Source organism: Ictalurus furcatus, chromosome 2 (assembly GCF_023375685.1).
Source record: "Ictalurus furcatus strain D&B chromosome 2, Billie_1.0, whole genome shotgun sequence".
Taxonomy (NCBI): domain Eukaryota; kingdom Metazoa; phylum Chordata; class Actinopteri; order Siluriformes; family Ictaluridae; genus Ictalurus; species Ictalurus furcatus.
In genome coordinates this window covers 36432303-36450729 of record NC_071256.1, presented here as the reverse complement: position 1 = coordinate 36450729, position 18427 = coordinate 36432303, and the positions used below count along the sequence as shown (strand labels likewise).

The window sequence follows — 18427 nt, the reverse complement described above, 5'->3', positions numbered from 1 at the left end:
GTCTCAATCGGCTGCCTAGCTCCCTCACGCGAGGTCGGTCTCTGTCACAGTACTCCGAGCAGGATCGCAGGCCCACTAGTGGATTTTTTAAAATCATTAAACACTTTAAAGTCATTAGACTCAAACAAACCGTATACAGAACGTCAAATCAAATAAAAAACCGTTAACGTAAGTAATCATTTCAGAGCCGCAACAACGGTAACAAGCTACTTACGCTTGTAGACGAAGTTGCCTGAGAGTTCGGCCGCCTTTTTTTTCCGAGCTTCAGAAAACATGGCGTCATTTCCAGTAACGGAATGGTAACGGTCCGCACTTATATAGCGCTTTTTTAACCGTAGCGGTTCCAAAACGCTTTACACTGGTTCTCATTCACCCATTCACACACACACACACACACACCAATGGTAGCAGAGCTGCCTTGCAAGGCGCTAACTTGCCATCGGGAACAATTTGGGGTTCGGTGTCTCGCCCAAGGACACTTCGGCATGTGGAGTCACGTGGGCCGGGAATCGAACCGCCGACCCTACGATTAGAGGACAACCCGCCACAAGTTAGCGCCTTGCATGGCAGCTCTGCTCCCATTGGTGTGTGAGTGTGTGAATGGGTGATATAGTTGCATAAAAGGATTGGGAGAACTAACTAACTAAGTATTAGGGAAGAAATGACATTGACCTGATAAATGAGGTTATTATACGTATTTTACAAATATAAACGTCTGTACGATCTTATACAATCGCGTTTTGTATTTTCAATACGTGGATCAGAAATACTGCCTGTCTCTGTACGTGACCTAAACAAGACCGTCCATAGACAAACCGGGTATTGAGGGGGTGCCAGTACTTTGTGCACCGCTAAACATGCCTTACAGTCTGTAATTGTACACCTACAAAGTGACCTTTAGGCTTAGTGGACCTAATAAATTGTCATTTCAGTGCGTGTGTGTGGAGGATTGTGTATTCACTGCCTCGTCTTCCCAGTGCTTAGAACCCTAGCGAATGCTGGTTCTCCTAAATGAAATCTACACTAACGGCATGCTCACTCCAACTGAATGGACTCTGGAGGAGACAGTGCACCATACTCACCGTGTGTGTGTGTGTGTGTGTGTGTGTGTGTGTGTGTGTGTGTGTGGGATTACATGGTGGTGACAGGTGTTGACCAAAGTGTCATGTCTGTGTGCCTCTATACAGTTAGGTGTGTAGGCTTTGGTGCTTATGTATGTAACACCTTTGACCTTTGACTCCATGACACTTGTTCCTTAGCTCTGACCCCGTCGGCTCCGCTGGCCCTCATGCCTCCTCCTCCTGCGAGCCCACACACCTCCACCGTGTCCAAACTCCAGATGCAGCTCCACCTACACGAGCTCAAGCAGAATGCCACTGACCTGCGCAAGCAGCTCGCCCAGCTCCGGAAGATGCAGGTGACACACACACACACACACACACACACATACACATCACTCTCTGCGTTTGTACTCGTCATGTTTGTCTAGTTTGTCTACAATTTAGTTAAACAATTTAGTCATTTCCAACGAGTCACTAAGGTGAATGAGTCATTTAGGTGAACGATTCAGAATCTGAGTCGTTCATATAGTCTGGTTGTTGCTGGAGGGCTTCACATTTATTCTCACTGACTAACAGCATATAACTAACAGATGGAGAACTGACTGAACATATCCACTGAGACAAAAGTATACCTGAAAGGGATTTAACATCCAAGATTCCTGAAACAGATTCATGTTCACGAACCAAATGACTCAATTTGTCAATTTGACTCACACGCTGAACTCGGATGAGACGTTCCAAGAACTCACTGGTATAGGGTTTTGTTTTTTTTCTTTCTAATATATGGAAGGAGTCTCCAGTGCCAGCACTTTGTAAGAGGTGCTGTAGCTGTCTGTGTTGGTAAATTGATATGGAATAAGAGGAATAAAACACTTCGGGTCACCGTGTTATTTTAAAAAGAATCACCTATGGGTGAAATTTCACATTCGGCTGCATCATGCCACGTTGTCATTGATCATTTTCCTGTAACAGCACACCACCAGGTGGTTCATTCCTTACTTAATGCTTTACTAAAGCTTTGGCCTCGCTAGCACAGGGCAGAAGTGTTGGGAAAATCTGAAGAAAATAAATCTGAAACAGGTCTTGAACGCTTCTGACACATTGAGGTCTTTCTGAACCCGAGAGTCTCTGCAAGCTTAAAAAGAAATCGGTGATCAGTGATTGGGCTCCTCGAGATGCAGAACCGTCATCCCAAAACTACGGGCATCTCTGTCAAGCCTCGTCAAAAACGGATAAAACACGCGGACGGAACAAGCAGGAGGGATGTTCGACCACACACTGAGAGTTTCCGACAGTAATTGAAACAGTAAAAATGATTTATTTTGAAACTGTGGGTGGAAGCAGGGTGGGGGTTAATTTTGTATTGTTTTTCTGTCTCTTTGGGGACATAATGTCCTCATGGCACTGTGGAGGAGTTGTGATGAAAAGCAAGAATCTCGGTGTAAAGGACAGATTTTGGTTTGGATGACTCAGTATTTTAATATTTACTGTGTGCTTGGATAGAGATGGAATATCTGTGTTAGTTTAGCACGCCAACTATCTGCATCTGTATCTGGATTTAAACTGGAAGTGGGCGTGGCCTAAACCCACAAGGCCATTGGGTGAAAAAAACACACACACACACACACAAAAAAAAACTCAAAACAAAACACACAACCACTATTTGCACAGTATGTGAGGTGCCAAAACTTTTGTGTATTCCTGAATCTACAGTTGGATGAGGAATGGCCTATACATTTGTCATTCCCAGTGACGGAGGCATAGTTTCTGTTCCTCAATGAATGAGGCGTGGTCTCTATGTCTTTAGTATCAGTGAAGGAGGTGTGGCCTCTGTACCTGTCAGTCACGCTGAAGGAGCCCTGGTCTCTATGCCTTTAGTAACAGTGGAGGAGGCATGGTTTCTGTGCCTGTAAGACTCACTGAAGGAGGTGTGGCCTCTGTACCTGTAAGTCTCACTGAAGGAGGTGTGGCCTCTGTACCTGTAAGTCTCACTGAAGGAGGTGTGGCCTCTGTACCTGTAAGTCTCACTGAAGGAGGTGTGGCCTCTGTGCCTTCAGTAACAGTGAAGGAGGCGTGGTTTCTGTACCTGTAAGTCTCACTGAAGGAGGTGTGGCCTCTGTACCTGTAAGACTCACTGAAGGAGGTGTGGCCTCTGTACAAGTCTGTCCCACTGAAGAAGGTGTGGCCTCTGTACCTGTAAGACTCACTGAAGGAGGTGTGGCCTCTGTACCTGTAAGTCTCACTGAAGGAGGTGTAGCCTCTGTACCTGTAAGTCTCACTGAAGGAGGTGTGGCCTCTGTACCTGTAAGTCTCACTGAAGGAGGTGTGGCCTCTGTACCTGTAAGTCTCACTGAAGGAGGTGTGGCCTCTGTACAAGTCTGTCCCACTGAAGAAGGTGTGGCCTCTGTACCTGTAAGACTCACTGAAGGAGGTGTGGCCTCTGTACCTGTAAGTCTCACTGAAGGAGGTGTGGCCTCTGTGCCTTCAGTAACAGTGAAGGAGGCGTGGTTTCTGTACCTGTAAGTCTCACTGAAGGAGGTGTGGCCTCTGTACCTGTAAGACTCACTGAAGGAGGTGTGGCCTCTGTACAAGTCTGTCCCACTGAAGAAGGTGTGGCCTCTGTACCTGTAAGACTCACTGAAGGAGGTGTGGCCTCTGTACCTGTAAGTCTCACTGAAGGAGGTGTGGCCTCTGTACCTGTAAGTCTCACTGAAGGAGGTGTAGCCTCTGTACCTGTAAGTCTCACTGAAGGAGGTGTGGCCTCTGTACCTGTAAGTCTCACTGAAGGAGGTGTGGCCTCTGTACAAGTCTGTCCCACTGAAGAAGGTGTGGCCTCTGTACCTGTAAGACTCACTGAAGGAGGTGTGGCCTCTGTACCTGTAAGTCTCACTGAAGGAGGTGTGGCCTCTGTACCTGTAAGTCTCACTGAAGGAGGTGTGGCCTCTGTACAAGTCTGTCCCACTGAAGGAGGAGTCGCCTCTGTGCCTGTAAGACTCACTGAAGGAGTTGTGGCCTCTGTGCCTTCAGTAACAGTGAAGGAGGTGTGGTTTCTGTACCTGTAAGTCTCACTAAAGGAGGTGTGGCCTCTGTGTCTCTCAGAGACAGAAGAATTAAGATGGAACAGCAGAAGTAAGTGTAGAATACACACGGTGTGAGAGCAGCACGATTGGTGTCAATTCTCCTGGAGCAGAGAGCAAGGCCAGAAAGCCAGTGCTGATTTAGCCAATTACCCGTGTGAGCTCGTGGATCCGAGTATGAGCCATGACCTTTGACCTTGCAGCATAGCCTGAGAAGATGAGAAGGTGTGTAAAAAAATATGTGAGGCTCATGAATTATTCAGCAAACATATCCACAAAAAACATCGGGTACACAGACGTGTAGACAAGCCTGCATGCAAACACACACACACACGCGCACACACACGCGCACACACACACGCACGCACACACACACACACTCACACACACACACTCATTATTATGGATGACTTGTACAGTGACAACACTCAAAAAAATCCTAAGGGCTTGGAAGCAGCATTGAGAAAGTGCTTACATCTGAATTTCACACACACACACACACACACACACACACACACACACAGGCAAGGGCTTAGCATCAGTGCACCCCTGCATGCACAATTACACAAACACACATACACAAACATATATACAGACACACAGTACACAAACACACATACACAAACATATATACAGACACACAAACACACATACACAAACATATATACAGACACACAATACACAAACATACACAAACATATATACAGACACACAGTACACAAACACACATACACAAACATATATACAGACACACAATACACAAACATACACAAACATATATACAGACACACAGTACACAAACACACATACACAAACATATATACAGACACACAATACACAAACATACACAAACATATATACAGACACACAGTACACAAACACACATAAACATATATACAGACACAATACACAAACATACACAAACATATATACAGACACACAATACACAAACACACACACACAAACATATATACAGACACACAATACACACACACACAAACATATATACAGACACACAATACACAAACATACACAAACATATATACAGACACACAATACACAAACATACACAAACATATATACAGACACACAGTACACAAACACACACACACAAACATATATACAGACACACAGTACACAAACACACACACACAAACATATATACAGACACACAGTACACAAACACACACATACACAAACATATATACAGACACACAATACACAAACACACACATACACAAACATATATACAGACACACAATACACACAGACACACAATACACAAACACACATACACAAACATATATACAGACACACAATACACAAACATACACAAACATATATACAGACACACAGTACACAAACACACATACACAAACATATATACAGACACAATACACAAACATACACAAACATATATACAGACACACAATACACAAACACACACATACACAAACATATATACAGACACACAGTACACAAACACACACACACAAACATATATACAGACACACAGTACACAAACACACACATACACAAACATATATACAGACACACAGTACACAAACACACACATACACAAACATATATACAGACACACAATACACAAACACACACATACACAAACATATATACAGACACACAATACACACAGACACACAATACACAAACACACATACACAAACATATATACAGACACACAATACACACAGACACACAATACACAAACACACATACACAAACATATATACAGACACACAATACACAAACATACACAAACATATATACAGACACACAATACACACACACACAAACATATATACAGACACACAATACACAAACATACACAAACATATATACAGACACACAATACACAAACACAAACATATATACAGACACACAATACACAAACATACACAAACATATATACAGACACACAGTACACAAACACACACACACAAACATATATACAGACACACAGTACACAAACACACACACACAAACATATATACAGACACACAGTACACAAACACACACATACACAAACATATATACAGACACACAATACACAAACACACACATACACAAACATATATACAGACACACAATACACACAGACACACAATACACAAACACACATACACAAACATATATACAGACACACAATACACACAGACACACAATACACAAACACACATACACAAACATATATACAGACACACAATACACAAACATACACAAACATATATACAGACACACAGTACACAAACACACATACACAAACATATATACAGACACAATACACAAACATACACAAACATATATACAGACACACAATACACAAACACACACATACACAAACATATATACAGACACACAGTACACAAACACACACACACAAACATATATACAGACACACAGTACACAAACACACACATACACAAACATATATACAGACACACAGTACACAAACACACACATACACAAACATATATACAGACACACAATACACAAACACACACATACACAAACATATATACAGACACACAATACACACAGACACACAATACACAAACACACATACACAAACATATATACAGACACACAATACACACAGACACACAATACACAAACACACATACACAAACATATATACAGACACACAATACACAAACATACACAAACATATATACAGACACACAGTACACAAACACACATACACAAACATATATACAGACACAATACACAAACATACACAAACATATATACAGACACACAATACACAAACACACACATACACAAACATATATACAGACACACAGTACACAAACACACATACACAAACATATATACAGACACACAGTACACAAACATATATACAGACACACAATACACAAACACACACATACACAAACATATATACAGACACACAATACACAAACATACACAAACATATATACAGACACACAGTACACAAACACACATACACAAACATATATACAGACACACAGTACACAAACATATATACAGACACACAATACACAAACACACACATACACAAACATATATACAGACACACAATACACAAACATACACAAACATATATACAGACACACAGTACACAAACATACACAAACATATATACAGACACACAGTACACAAACACACACACACAAACATATATACAGACACACAATACACAAACATACACAAACATATATACAGACACACAATACACAAACATACACAAACATATATACAGACACACAGTACACAAACACACATACACAAACATATATACAGACACACAGTACACAAACACACACACACAAACATATATACAGACACACAGTACACAAACACACACACACAAACATATATACAGACACACAGTACACAAACACACACACACAAACATATATACAGACACACAGTACACAAACATACACAAACATATATACAGACACACAATACACAAACACACACATACACAAACATATATATACAGACACACAATACACAAACACACACATACACAAACATATATACAGACACACAATACACAAACATACACAAACATATATACAGACACACAATACACAAACACACATACACAAACATATATACAGACACACAGTACACAAACACACATACACAAACATATATACAGACATACAGTACACAAACACACACATACACAAACATATATACAGACACACAACACACACAGACACACAATACACAAACACACATACACAAACATATATACAGACACACAGTTCACAGTTTTTCCAAATTCTAAATGTTTTCCACACAACTCTTTAAGGCTGTTTTTTCCCTTTCAGCATCAAGACCGAAATAGATGAAAGAGAAAGATTATTTCGGAAAGAGTTTGTGTGATTGTTATTTTGAGTTCGCGTAGCAGCAGGGATCTGTGTCAGGAATCAGGAACTGCACTGTTTACAGTGAACAACCGTACATGCTTATTAACATTCAAAACTTTTATTTTATGTGTGTGTGTGTGTGTGTGTGTGTGTGTGTGTGTGTAGCTGCAGAATCAGGAATCAGTGCGCTCTCTGGTGAAGCGGACGGAGGCGGAGCTGAGTGTGCGAGTGTGTGATGCTCTGAGGAAGCAGGAGGATCCTCTCCAGAGACAGCGCCTCCTGGTGGAGGAAGAGAGACTCAAATACCTCAACGAGGAGGAGCTCATCATCCAGCAGCTGCAGTGAGTCACGAATCACTTGGGTTTGATTCCTGAGTCATTTTGTCATATTCCATATAATCACTAGCCGCTTACAGCGACATGAACGTCCCTTTTATTTATTTCCACTTCGATGTTTAATGGTGACCAGCATATAGCCTCGTACCATCACCTCCACGTGCTGAATCTGATCCAATACCAATCAAATGACACTTTGAATCAGCTCATTGCCCAACAGTCACATTCTCTTAATCAGTGTCTGTGACCTGCCGCTGAATCACTTGGTGTTGGTGTTAATTGATGGCGCTTATGAAGTGAAGCTAACAGCCATGTGATGTGATTGAATTATTTACTCAGCGCTGCTGTATCGAGCCGTATGCTGGAGAACGGATCCACTCTGTGTGCTTAAATTACATTTCCATCAGTGTAGAGTCCCTGACTGTGCTGCATTTATTACAAATACACACACACACATATATATATACACATGCACACACACACACACACACACACACACATATACACACACATACACACACATATATATACACATGCACACACACACACACACACACACACACACACATATATATACACATGCACACACACACACACACACACACACACATATATATACACATGCACACACACACACACACACACACACACATATACACACACATACACACACACATATATACACATGCACACACACACATACACACACACACACACACATATACACATGCGCACACACACACACACACATACACACAAACACGCACACACACATATACACACGCACGCACACACACATACACACGCACACACACATATATACACACACACATATACGCACACACACACATATACACACGCGCACACACACACACACATATACACACGCACACATATACACACACACACGCACACACACACATATACACACGCACACATACACACGCACACACTCACATATATACACACACACATATACGCACACACACACATATACACACGCGCACACACACATATATACACACACACATATACACACACATACGCACACACGTACACAAACATTTATACACACCCAAACAAGCACTCACACACGCCCATCCACACAAACACACATTCACACACACACACACACACACCAACTCACACACACACTCACACAGACGCAGGCACACACACAAAGCCTTGTTAGAAACACGTACAGAAATACAAAAGAACGTCACGTGAAATTTACACAAATTATTGTTTTATTTTAAATGCACAATAGTATTATTGTTATTATTATTATTATTATTATTATTATTATTATTATTATTTTACTGTCAAATTGTTCAAACACAATTCTTTTTCATTTTTCACTTGTGATTCTCACACGTGATTTTCCCATGCTATTCATTTATTTTCACGTGACTTTTCACGTGATTTACTTATTTCCATATATGATTTTTACATGCAGGAATTGTGTAAAAAAAAATTATTTTATTTTAATAACACTTTTTTTATATACATATTATTAATTTATTTTCACAGTACTTTTTCATGTTTTATTTATCATATATTATTCACACCATATGTTTATTCGAGTTAACGTGGGCAATTTCAGGGTATAACATGTTGCTCACATGAAATAAAGGGACGGAGAAAGGCAGAGAGTTTTACAGTTTGTTTTATTGTGTTATAAAAGCGATGCGTCGGTTTGCGGCTGCTTCCCTTCTTCATGGAGTCCGTATACATTTATGATATAAAAGTGATGGATGACTGCAACATCAGTTCATTAGGATCACTATAAATCTTAATAATAAATGGTAATATTTATGATGCACATAAATGTAAAAGTAATAAATATAAACAATATCATATACCATAATAAACAAAACAACTCCATATAAAGAGATAAAGTTTAACTAAAGGTGAAATTTCCTCAAGTGAAGTCTTTCCTTCCAGAACCATCTTCAACTAGCAATCATGAAGCACATGCTAATGTGGTTCTCGCTAATATGAGAATGTGTGTGTGTGTGTGTGTGTGTGTGTGTGTGTTGGTCAGTGATTTGGAGAAGTCGGTGGAGGAGATCCAGAAGGAGAGCTCAGTGAACCACAGACACATCACAGTGCAGGAGCTGGAGGAGAAGAGCATGGTGCTGAGGAGACTGGGAGAGACCCTCACTGAGCTCAAGAGTGAGCACATACACACACACACACACACACACACTCACACACACACACACATACACACACACATACACACCACTCACTAACACAGCTGAGTGTCACTGATCAAATTGAGCACAGTTACTTTAAAGTGGGATTATGTGTCTGTGTGTGTCTGTGTGTGTCTGTGTGTGTCTGTGTGTGTCTGTGTGTGTCTGTGTGTGTGTGTGTGTGTGTGTGTGTGTGTGTAGATCAGTTCCCTGGGCTGCAGAGTAAAATGCGTGTGGTGTTGAGGGTGGAGGTGGAGGCTGTAAAGTTCCTGAAGGAGGAGCCACACAGACTGGACGCTCTGCTCAAACGCTGCAAAACCATCACGGATATACTCACCATGCTCAAGAGGTATACACACACACACACACACATAAACACACACACACACACACACACACACACACAAACATATATACACACACACATATACACGCACATATACATATACATACACATACACATACACACATATACACATACACATATACACACACACACACACGTACACACACACACACACACATATACACACACATATATACACACACACATACACACACACACCTATACACACACATATATACACACACACACACACACACATACACACAGACACACAAACACACACACACCCTTGAATACACATTTCATCACACACCAGTGCACACAAACACATCTTCTCATACACGTATACCCAGGCTTGTGGAGTAATGGAGTACATGTAACGGCGTTACGTAATCGGGATACAGAAAACTGGTCGCTGTAATCCGTTACAGTTACGCCACAAAACAAAGTAATCAGATGACAGGTACAGTTAGTAAAAATGGGAATACTCTCAGGATTACAATTTCCTTCCTTTAAAACCTAAGAAATGAATCATTTGACAGAACACAATATACACAGCTGATAGATTATCTCTCTGGGTCTCTCTTGCCAGTCGTGACTCACGTGAGCAACCTCCTGGCGCGCGTTCATTTGGTAGAAATGAGCAGAAATTGTTCTCCAGGATACGTTCTCTATTTCAGACCTAAATTTGAGAAAACGTCCGGGATTCGGCTTTAATTTCATTATGATGTGCTTATGGTCTAATACTGCATCATGTGTGTGCATAATCGCATTGCTTTAACCCCTCTCTGTAAGTCCCGCCTTGTCGCACACTGATTGGTCGATTATAAGAGGCTTGCAGCAGCTACTGTCCAAATTCCTGCTTCTCAACCGTTAGCCTTCTCTCAGCGAACGCGTGAAGGTGAAGCGCTGTTGTGTACAGAGTCAACATAGCAGCAGATGAAGCTGTCCTGAGTCGAAACGACGCCCACGACCATATAAGGTCATATTTCATTTCACGTTATCACATTGCTTCGTATTACATGGCCATTTAAATGTGTAAACGACGGCAGAAGGTTCACTCGTGGCATCTGAGAGTTTATTTTATTCCATGGACATTCAAAAGAATGTAGGAAAAAATGCGGGCAGAGTGAAACAAACTTTATATATATATTCATGTGATGCAAATAGTGTCTTTTTCAGCTACCTATACACTTCAGGTGATCTCATCCTTGTCCATCCTGTGTTCTCAGGCAGGTGAACGAGGGCGTGAGGAAGAACATGGAGGAGTACACCAACCCCTCACCCAAACACACCACCGGAGACGACTACAGGAAGAACGCTGACTTTGACATTCCCACTAGCCCACCGCTCAACCTCAACGAGACCAGCCTGGCTAACTGGAGCCCTCATGGCCACACCCATCCCCATGGCAACCCATCACCAGGACAGTTGAAGGGGCGGGGCCTGGAGGAGCTGGGGGGCCGGGGAGGGGCTGATAAGGTGTCCTCTGTGGAAGTCAGACTGGTAAGTGTGCACAAAATCGAGGTGGCTCCGAGTTTCTCAGTAACACGTCAAGCTCAGTAACGTACTCTACGCTATCGTTTCTATAGTAACAACATAAACAAGGACATGAATTGTAGACACATGACATAATCTAAGACTAATACTACTAGTACATACTGTATATTTGTGGTGGTGAAAATCTCTATAAGGAGATGTTTGTTTCATATTTGTGGAAGGAGTCCCCAGTGTCAGTAAAGAAGTTGTCTTATTAACTGAAGCAGAGAGAAAAAAATAGAGACTGAGACCATGAGTGTGATACTCTTCCTGTCTCTCTCCAGGCAGCTGAAAGGGACTGGGAGGAGAAGCGAGCCAGTCTAACCCAGTACAGTGCTCAGGACATTAACCGACTTCTTGAGGAAACCCAGGCCGAGCTCATGAAGGCCATCCCGGATCTGGACTATGCTGCTAAACAGATCAAACCAGTTCAGAACCAAAACCAGAACCAGAACCAGAACCAATGCGAGTCTCTGTCTAGCACCAACGCCACACCTGAGCACAAACCCAACAAACCTCAGCATCCCACACACAAGGTCTCAAGCAAGGAAGGTAGCTCCAGGCGGGGATCAGACGAGCTCACGGTGGCGAGGTATCGCACGGAGAAACCGTCCAAATCGCCCCCACCTCCGCCTCCCCGAAGGAGCTTCCCCACCTCACCAGGCCTCACAACACGCAGCGGAGAGGTGATCGCCTCCACCAAGAGCATGAAGGTGCAGCAGCAGAAAAATCTACATGTTCTACATATATCCTGTATCTTCTTTATATACAGTGTTTTATTCATTTATGACTCGTGTATGTTCGTAGAAATCAGAATCCGAGGAAACAGAGATTCAGAAACCCCACGTGAAGTTGAGGAGGAGTGTCTCCGAAGCTCCCCGGCCTGCCTCCACGCCCCCGACAGTGGCAGGCGGAGAGCGAGAGGACGGAGAAGTGGAGCAGACAGCTGCAGAACTGGAGGTAGAACACAGACATCACCTCACAACACAGACAGAAATGATCTATTTCAGTTATTTAACTATCAGGCCACGCCTAGTGTTACACGGCCTTTAAGTAAACCGATAGAATACAACACCGCCTCCTAGGTGTCGAAGCCTTGAGAGACTAAGAGAATTGTTCTCTAGCCGTCATCACGGTCAATACTTTGTCTTTGGGACATTTTCGACAGGAAGAAATAAACCGTCAGACGTGTTCGTAAGGTGTTCGGCCACCAGGATCCACAAGAAAAGCTTTGATGCACCTTGGCGTCGATTTTCTGGAACAGCACTGCTGCGATGAACGTCTTCTAAAAGATATTCCATCAGCTGGTGTTAAGATGGTGTATACCACGCCGCCCCATTATCTCCCACAGGTTTTCAAATTGCGTTGAGATCTCGCGAGCGTGCCGGCCATCGTGTGTTCGATTTCCTTCATTTTCATCCTCATCGAACCGTCCGGCGAGCCCTGTGGATGAGGGCGGGGTCATCCTGGAAGCGGCCGCACCCATCGGGATAGAAACGTTTCATCGTAGGATGAAGGAGAACTTTGTATCGAGTTATAGAGTTGCAGTGACGTTTCTTCCTAAACGGACGATGGTGCCAATAGTAGGTCACGTGACCGTAACGTGAAATGCGAATGCCATCGCTGTATAAACCCCCTGGAAGTGTCACTTCTCGGAAACGTTCTCGTTATTAAACGTGATCTGTATTCTATTGATCTACCGATACTTCGTTTCATTTTCCGGAGATAACGAGCGACGGATTAGGGAATAACGATCCCCTGGGCACGGATGCAGAAAAGGCCCCACCCCCTCCCTCACGGATATCTTTTTTCTTTGGATAAAAGAACACACGGGACACACTCGGCTGTATAAAAACGGCACACGTGATCACGCTTGAAGCCAAGTAGATGTTTGAGGATGCACAACAAACTCAGCAGAATACGGAGGGTTCCGCCTACACACAACTCAAGTCATAAACGCTCACTTTGAAGGTGTAACGGTGGGGGTTTTTTTCTCCTTGGAACGTCTTCAAAGTGTACGCTTTCGACTGAGTTTTTCAGCCAGACTTCCGGCCCTTTGACTGTAGAGTTAATAAGAAGAGCGAGTTTACATACTGTACAGGCTCTGCCTTGGGGAACTCCCTGACTCCTTGGGCTCTGGGCCCATGCCCGGTAGGCCCTTCCAGTAATCCAGTGATAGATCAAGTGCTTCCTGAAGTGTCTTTCTACTAAAGAAATGGCCTGAGACATCTATTCCAACAGGATATAATGGAATCTTTACCAGTCCAGATTGATCATACAGTTAGGGATTTGGTGATATCTTATCGTTTGCGATATACCGGTAGAAATTCTCCCCACAATAAGTCTTCCCGAGATAATAACGATAAATCCTAGTTCTACGAGTACGGCGGAAGGCGGAGTTTAGCGCTAAACGAGGAGCTACTGTATCTCTACAATCAGGAACTGGTTTGGTTACAGAAAATCAGTTTTACTTTTAGATCAATGTTTGTGTTTCTGAGGCTCTCAAGATCACAGCTATCACTTGTAGCCAAAACCAATGGCGCACGCTACTATATTTATATCGTCACTGACATCGCTATCGTAATAAATACCAGAAAATATCGCGATATAGTTTTAAGTCAATATCGCCCATCCCTATATACAGTATACATTTACATTGATTCATTTAAATATTAGCCATAAACCTCTACATTTACGTTTATGGCATTTGGCAGACGCCGTTATCTAGACCGTCTTACATGTATGTATCATGTATACAACTGAGCAGTTGAGGGTTAAGGACCTTGCCCAAGGGCCCAGCAGTGGTAGCTTGGCGGTGCTGGGGTCTGAACTCATGACCTTCTGGTCCGAAGTCAGAATTTGTCCTTCTCTTCTCTTCTCTTCTCTTGAACTCAATTATAACTCTTGCACGGTAACACTACTTGTATTTGTTCTCTACTTGATATATCACTTTGCTTGTATTTCCTCGTTTGTAAGTCTCGTTGGATAAAAGCGTCCGCTAAATGAATAAATGTCAATGTAAATATTACCTGGGATTATTTCTGGTCATTTTATAGTAGGTAAAAGACGGTGTAATCTTTCCATAAAGACATTAAAGGAAATCCCTGTGTGAAACGAACCCAGTCCGAATAGGCCTTTACAGTTAACAACGTTCGTTCCGCTGTAATATAATAAACGGAAAATACGGCTGCCGTTACGAGAACGCTAATGCATAAAAACAGCTGTCGCGGTTTCCGCTTGCATGAATGCGTGTAGAAATCGCCGAGATGCTGCTCGTTCTGCTCGTTTTCTGAAGGGACGGACAAAATGGCTGCACATCAACAGCTCAAATTATAAGCATATTTCTGTTTAACACGTAAGACATGGTATTTAAACTGATCAAGGTTGCCAGATCCTATGCTCCCGGTCTTCACATCCCTCATTATATACATATGTGATATATATATATATATATATATTACAGTATAAGCAGAACTAAACACTGAAGTGTTTCATTACAACACAGATGTTGCTGTTATGCCTCTGGTTGGCTGATATGTAAAGTAATAAGCGGAATGTTCCAGATGTACACCTGCTAAGTGTTTCAGATATTCACACACACACAACCGCTTGAACTCGGTTGGTGTTTGTAGTTGTCGGCTCCTGTAGCTCAGGGGTAAGGACACATTTCGACACACACGCGTGGCTCATTAGCATCAGAAGGCAGTGCAGATTGCTCTCTTTTGCTTGAGTGAATGTGAAGGCGAAGCAGGAGACGCCACATGTCGCGGTGCTTTTGGCGCTCTCTTTGGGAGACTCCTGCCGAGCCTGTTATCAGGGTGCAGTGAGATCGTGTTGCCCGTTTAGCAAAAACCAATGAGTCTTAACATTGTCAATCCACTTCCTCATGTACTCATGGAGGTTTGGTGATAGTCCTTTGGTTCTTTCATGCCGGAGCTCGGTGTATCATTGAATTCGTCCCGTACGTTTAACTGCATGTAAGATTGGAACATTTTACATGTCGGAGCAAAATAGGCTGGAGAAGTGTGGCATGTATATTTTTAATATTTAATAACCAGCCACCCATCCATAATATTTAACACATACTGGCATTGTCTGTTTACGGTGATTAAACTGTCTGTTTGAGCTTGTATGCTAACCCTGGCGATGACGCAACCATCCGTAGCTGGAATGCTAGCCAGTCACTGCTGTCTGTTAGCCCACCCATAGCGAATAGGGTGAGTTAGTCCTCTCCTTAAAACATGAAGTGATCATTTCTATAGACTCCAACCAAAAGCAGACCAGGTATTAGCCGAGTTTAAAACTCAGAACAGTAGAATATAGAGGACTTTTAAGAAGATGAAGAAGAAAAAGCCTTTGTTTGTATGTCTTAACATATTTTATACACAGACTGACCGTGTGAATGAGTCATAATTACTACACATGCTACCGTTGCATAACAAACATACTGTACTGTATGTCTGGGAAACGAATCCCTCGTTAAAGTGATTCTTTTGGTGCTGTAAAATGTCACTCGTCCTCACAGCAAGTTCAGACCTTTTCTTGTCACTGACCAGCGTGTTCCTGACATGAGCATCAGTTTCAAGACAATGATTTTACTGTCTTAAATAAGCGTGGATTAGCGTTCACCCGTGAAGTAGCCTGCCAGATTGGTCGTGATGGGAAAAATTAGCTAGCATGTGGGAACTTTATTTACTTCATTGTAAGAGAAAAATGGGGGAGGAAATGGATGGGTTTCCATCAGCTTTGACCAACATATTGGGGGCAGTGGTGGCTTGGCGGTTAAGGCTCTGGGTTACTGATCAGAAGGTCAGGGGTTCAAGCCCCAGCACTGCCAGGCTCTGGGATACTGATAAAGCCCCACTGTATCACTGCCAGGCTCTGGGGTACTGATCAGAAGGTCAGGGGTTCAAGCCCTAGCACTGCCAGGCTCTGTGTTACTGATCAGTAGGTCAGGGGTTCAAGCCCTAGCACTGCCAGGCTCTGTGTTACTGATCAGTAGGTCAGGGGTTCAAGCCCTAGCACTGCAAGGCTCTTGGTTACTGATCAGAAGGTCAGGGGTTCAAGCCCTAGCACTGCCAGGCTCTGGGTTACTGATCAGAAGGTCGGGGGTTCAAACCAGGCTCTGGGTTACTGATCAGAAGGTCAGGGATTCATGTCCTAGCACTGCAAGGCTCTTGGTTACTGACCAGAAGGTCAGGGATTCATGTCCTAGCACTGCAAGGCTCTTGGTTACTGATCAGAAGGTCAGGGGTTCAAGCCCTAGCACTGCCAGGCTCTGGGTTACTGATCAAAAGGTCGGAGGGTTCAAACCCCACTGCCAAGCTGGGCCCTCTATGCCCCAGGGTGCTGTATCATGGCTGACCCTGTGCTCTGACATGCTCTGACATGCTGGGGTATGCGAAGAAAAGAATTTCACTGTGCTGTAATGTACACCTGACCAATAAAAGACATTATTATTATTATTATTATTATTATTATTATCATAGCAAGTATCACCTGTATCAACTCATTTTTCTCATCTTTTACGCTCTACCCTAAACATTCAGTACCGTTTAAAAAGCTTCGTCTTCTCACTGCTATGCAAATGAAGTCATTTATCATAGGTCAGAAGGAGCACAAGCTCGTAAAATGATATGAGGGAGCCGTCTGGCTCGATACAGCTCTGTTTATTTTGAAGACATGAAAAGGTTTATTGAGTTGACGAATTTGCGCAAGTATAGAGTCTGACTTTTAGACCTTTTCGTAAAGTCTCTGATGACTCACTCACCAATCAGTGAATTCATTTAGCTGCTGTTTGTTGAAAATGTCAGCCCTTTGCCTTTTCTTTTTCCTTACGAACTAATTTTTTTTTTTTTAATAGTATATATTCCCTCTTATATCAACCGATTGAGTTTGCTCTGAAGAAATAGATACACACACACACACACACACACAGCAGGGGGTGTGGCTATGGAGGGGCCTGGGTGGGCCTGATTTCGGATGAC

At 42.7% G+C, this 18427-nt stretch overlaps 1 protein-coding gene across 1 annotated transcript in view; it reads left to right on the top strand.

Moving 5' to 3' along the window:
- srcin1a (SRC kinase signaling inhibitor 1a) overlaps positions 1 to 18427 on the top strand; it is a 69772-nt gene that overhangs the window by 40568 nt on the left and 10777 nt on the right. Inside the window, exons 10-16 of the mRNA XM_053640922.1 lie at positions 1260 to 1417; positions 8188 to 8363; positions 10402 to 10532; positions 10757 to 10904; positions 12134 to 12407; positions 12725 to 13153; positions 13248 to 13400. Of these exons, the coding sequence (XP_053496897.1) occupies positions 1260 to 1417; positions 8188 to 8363; positions 10402 to 10532; positions 10757 to 10904; positions 12134 to 12407; positions 12725 to 13153; positions 13248 to 13400 (1469 nt within the window). The remainder of the gene's footprint in view (positions 1 to 1259; positions 1418 to 8187; positions 8364 to 10401; positions 10533 to 10756; positions 10905 to 12133; positions 12408 to 12724; positions 13154 to 13247; positions 13401 to 18427) is intronic.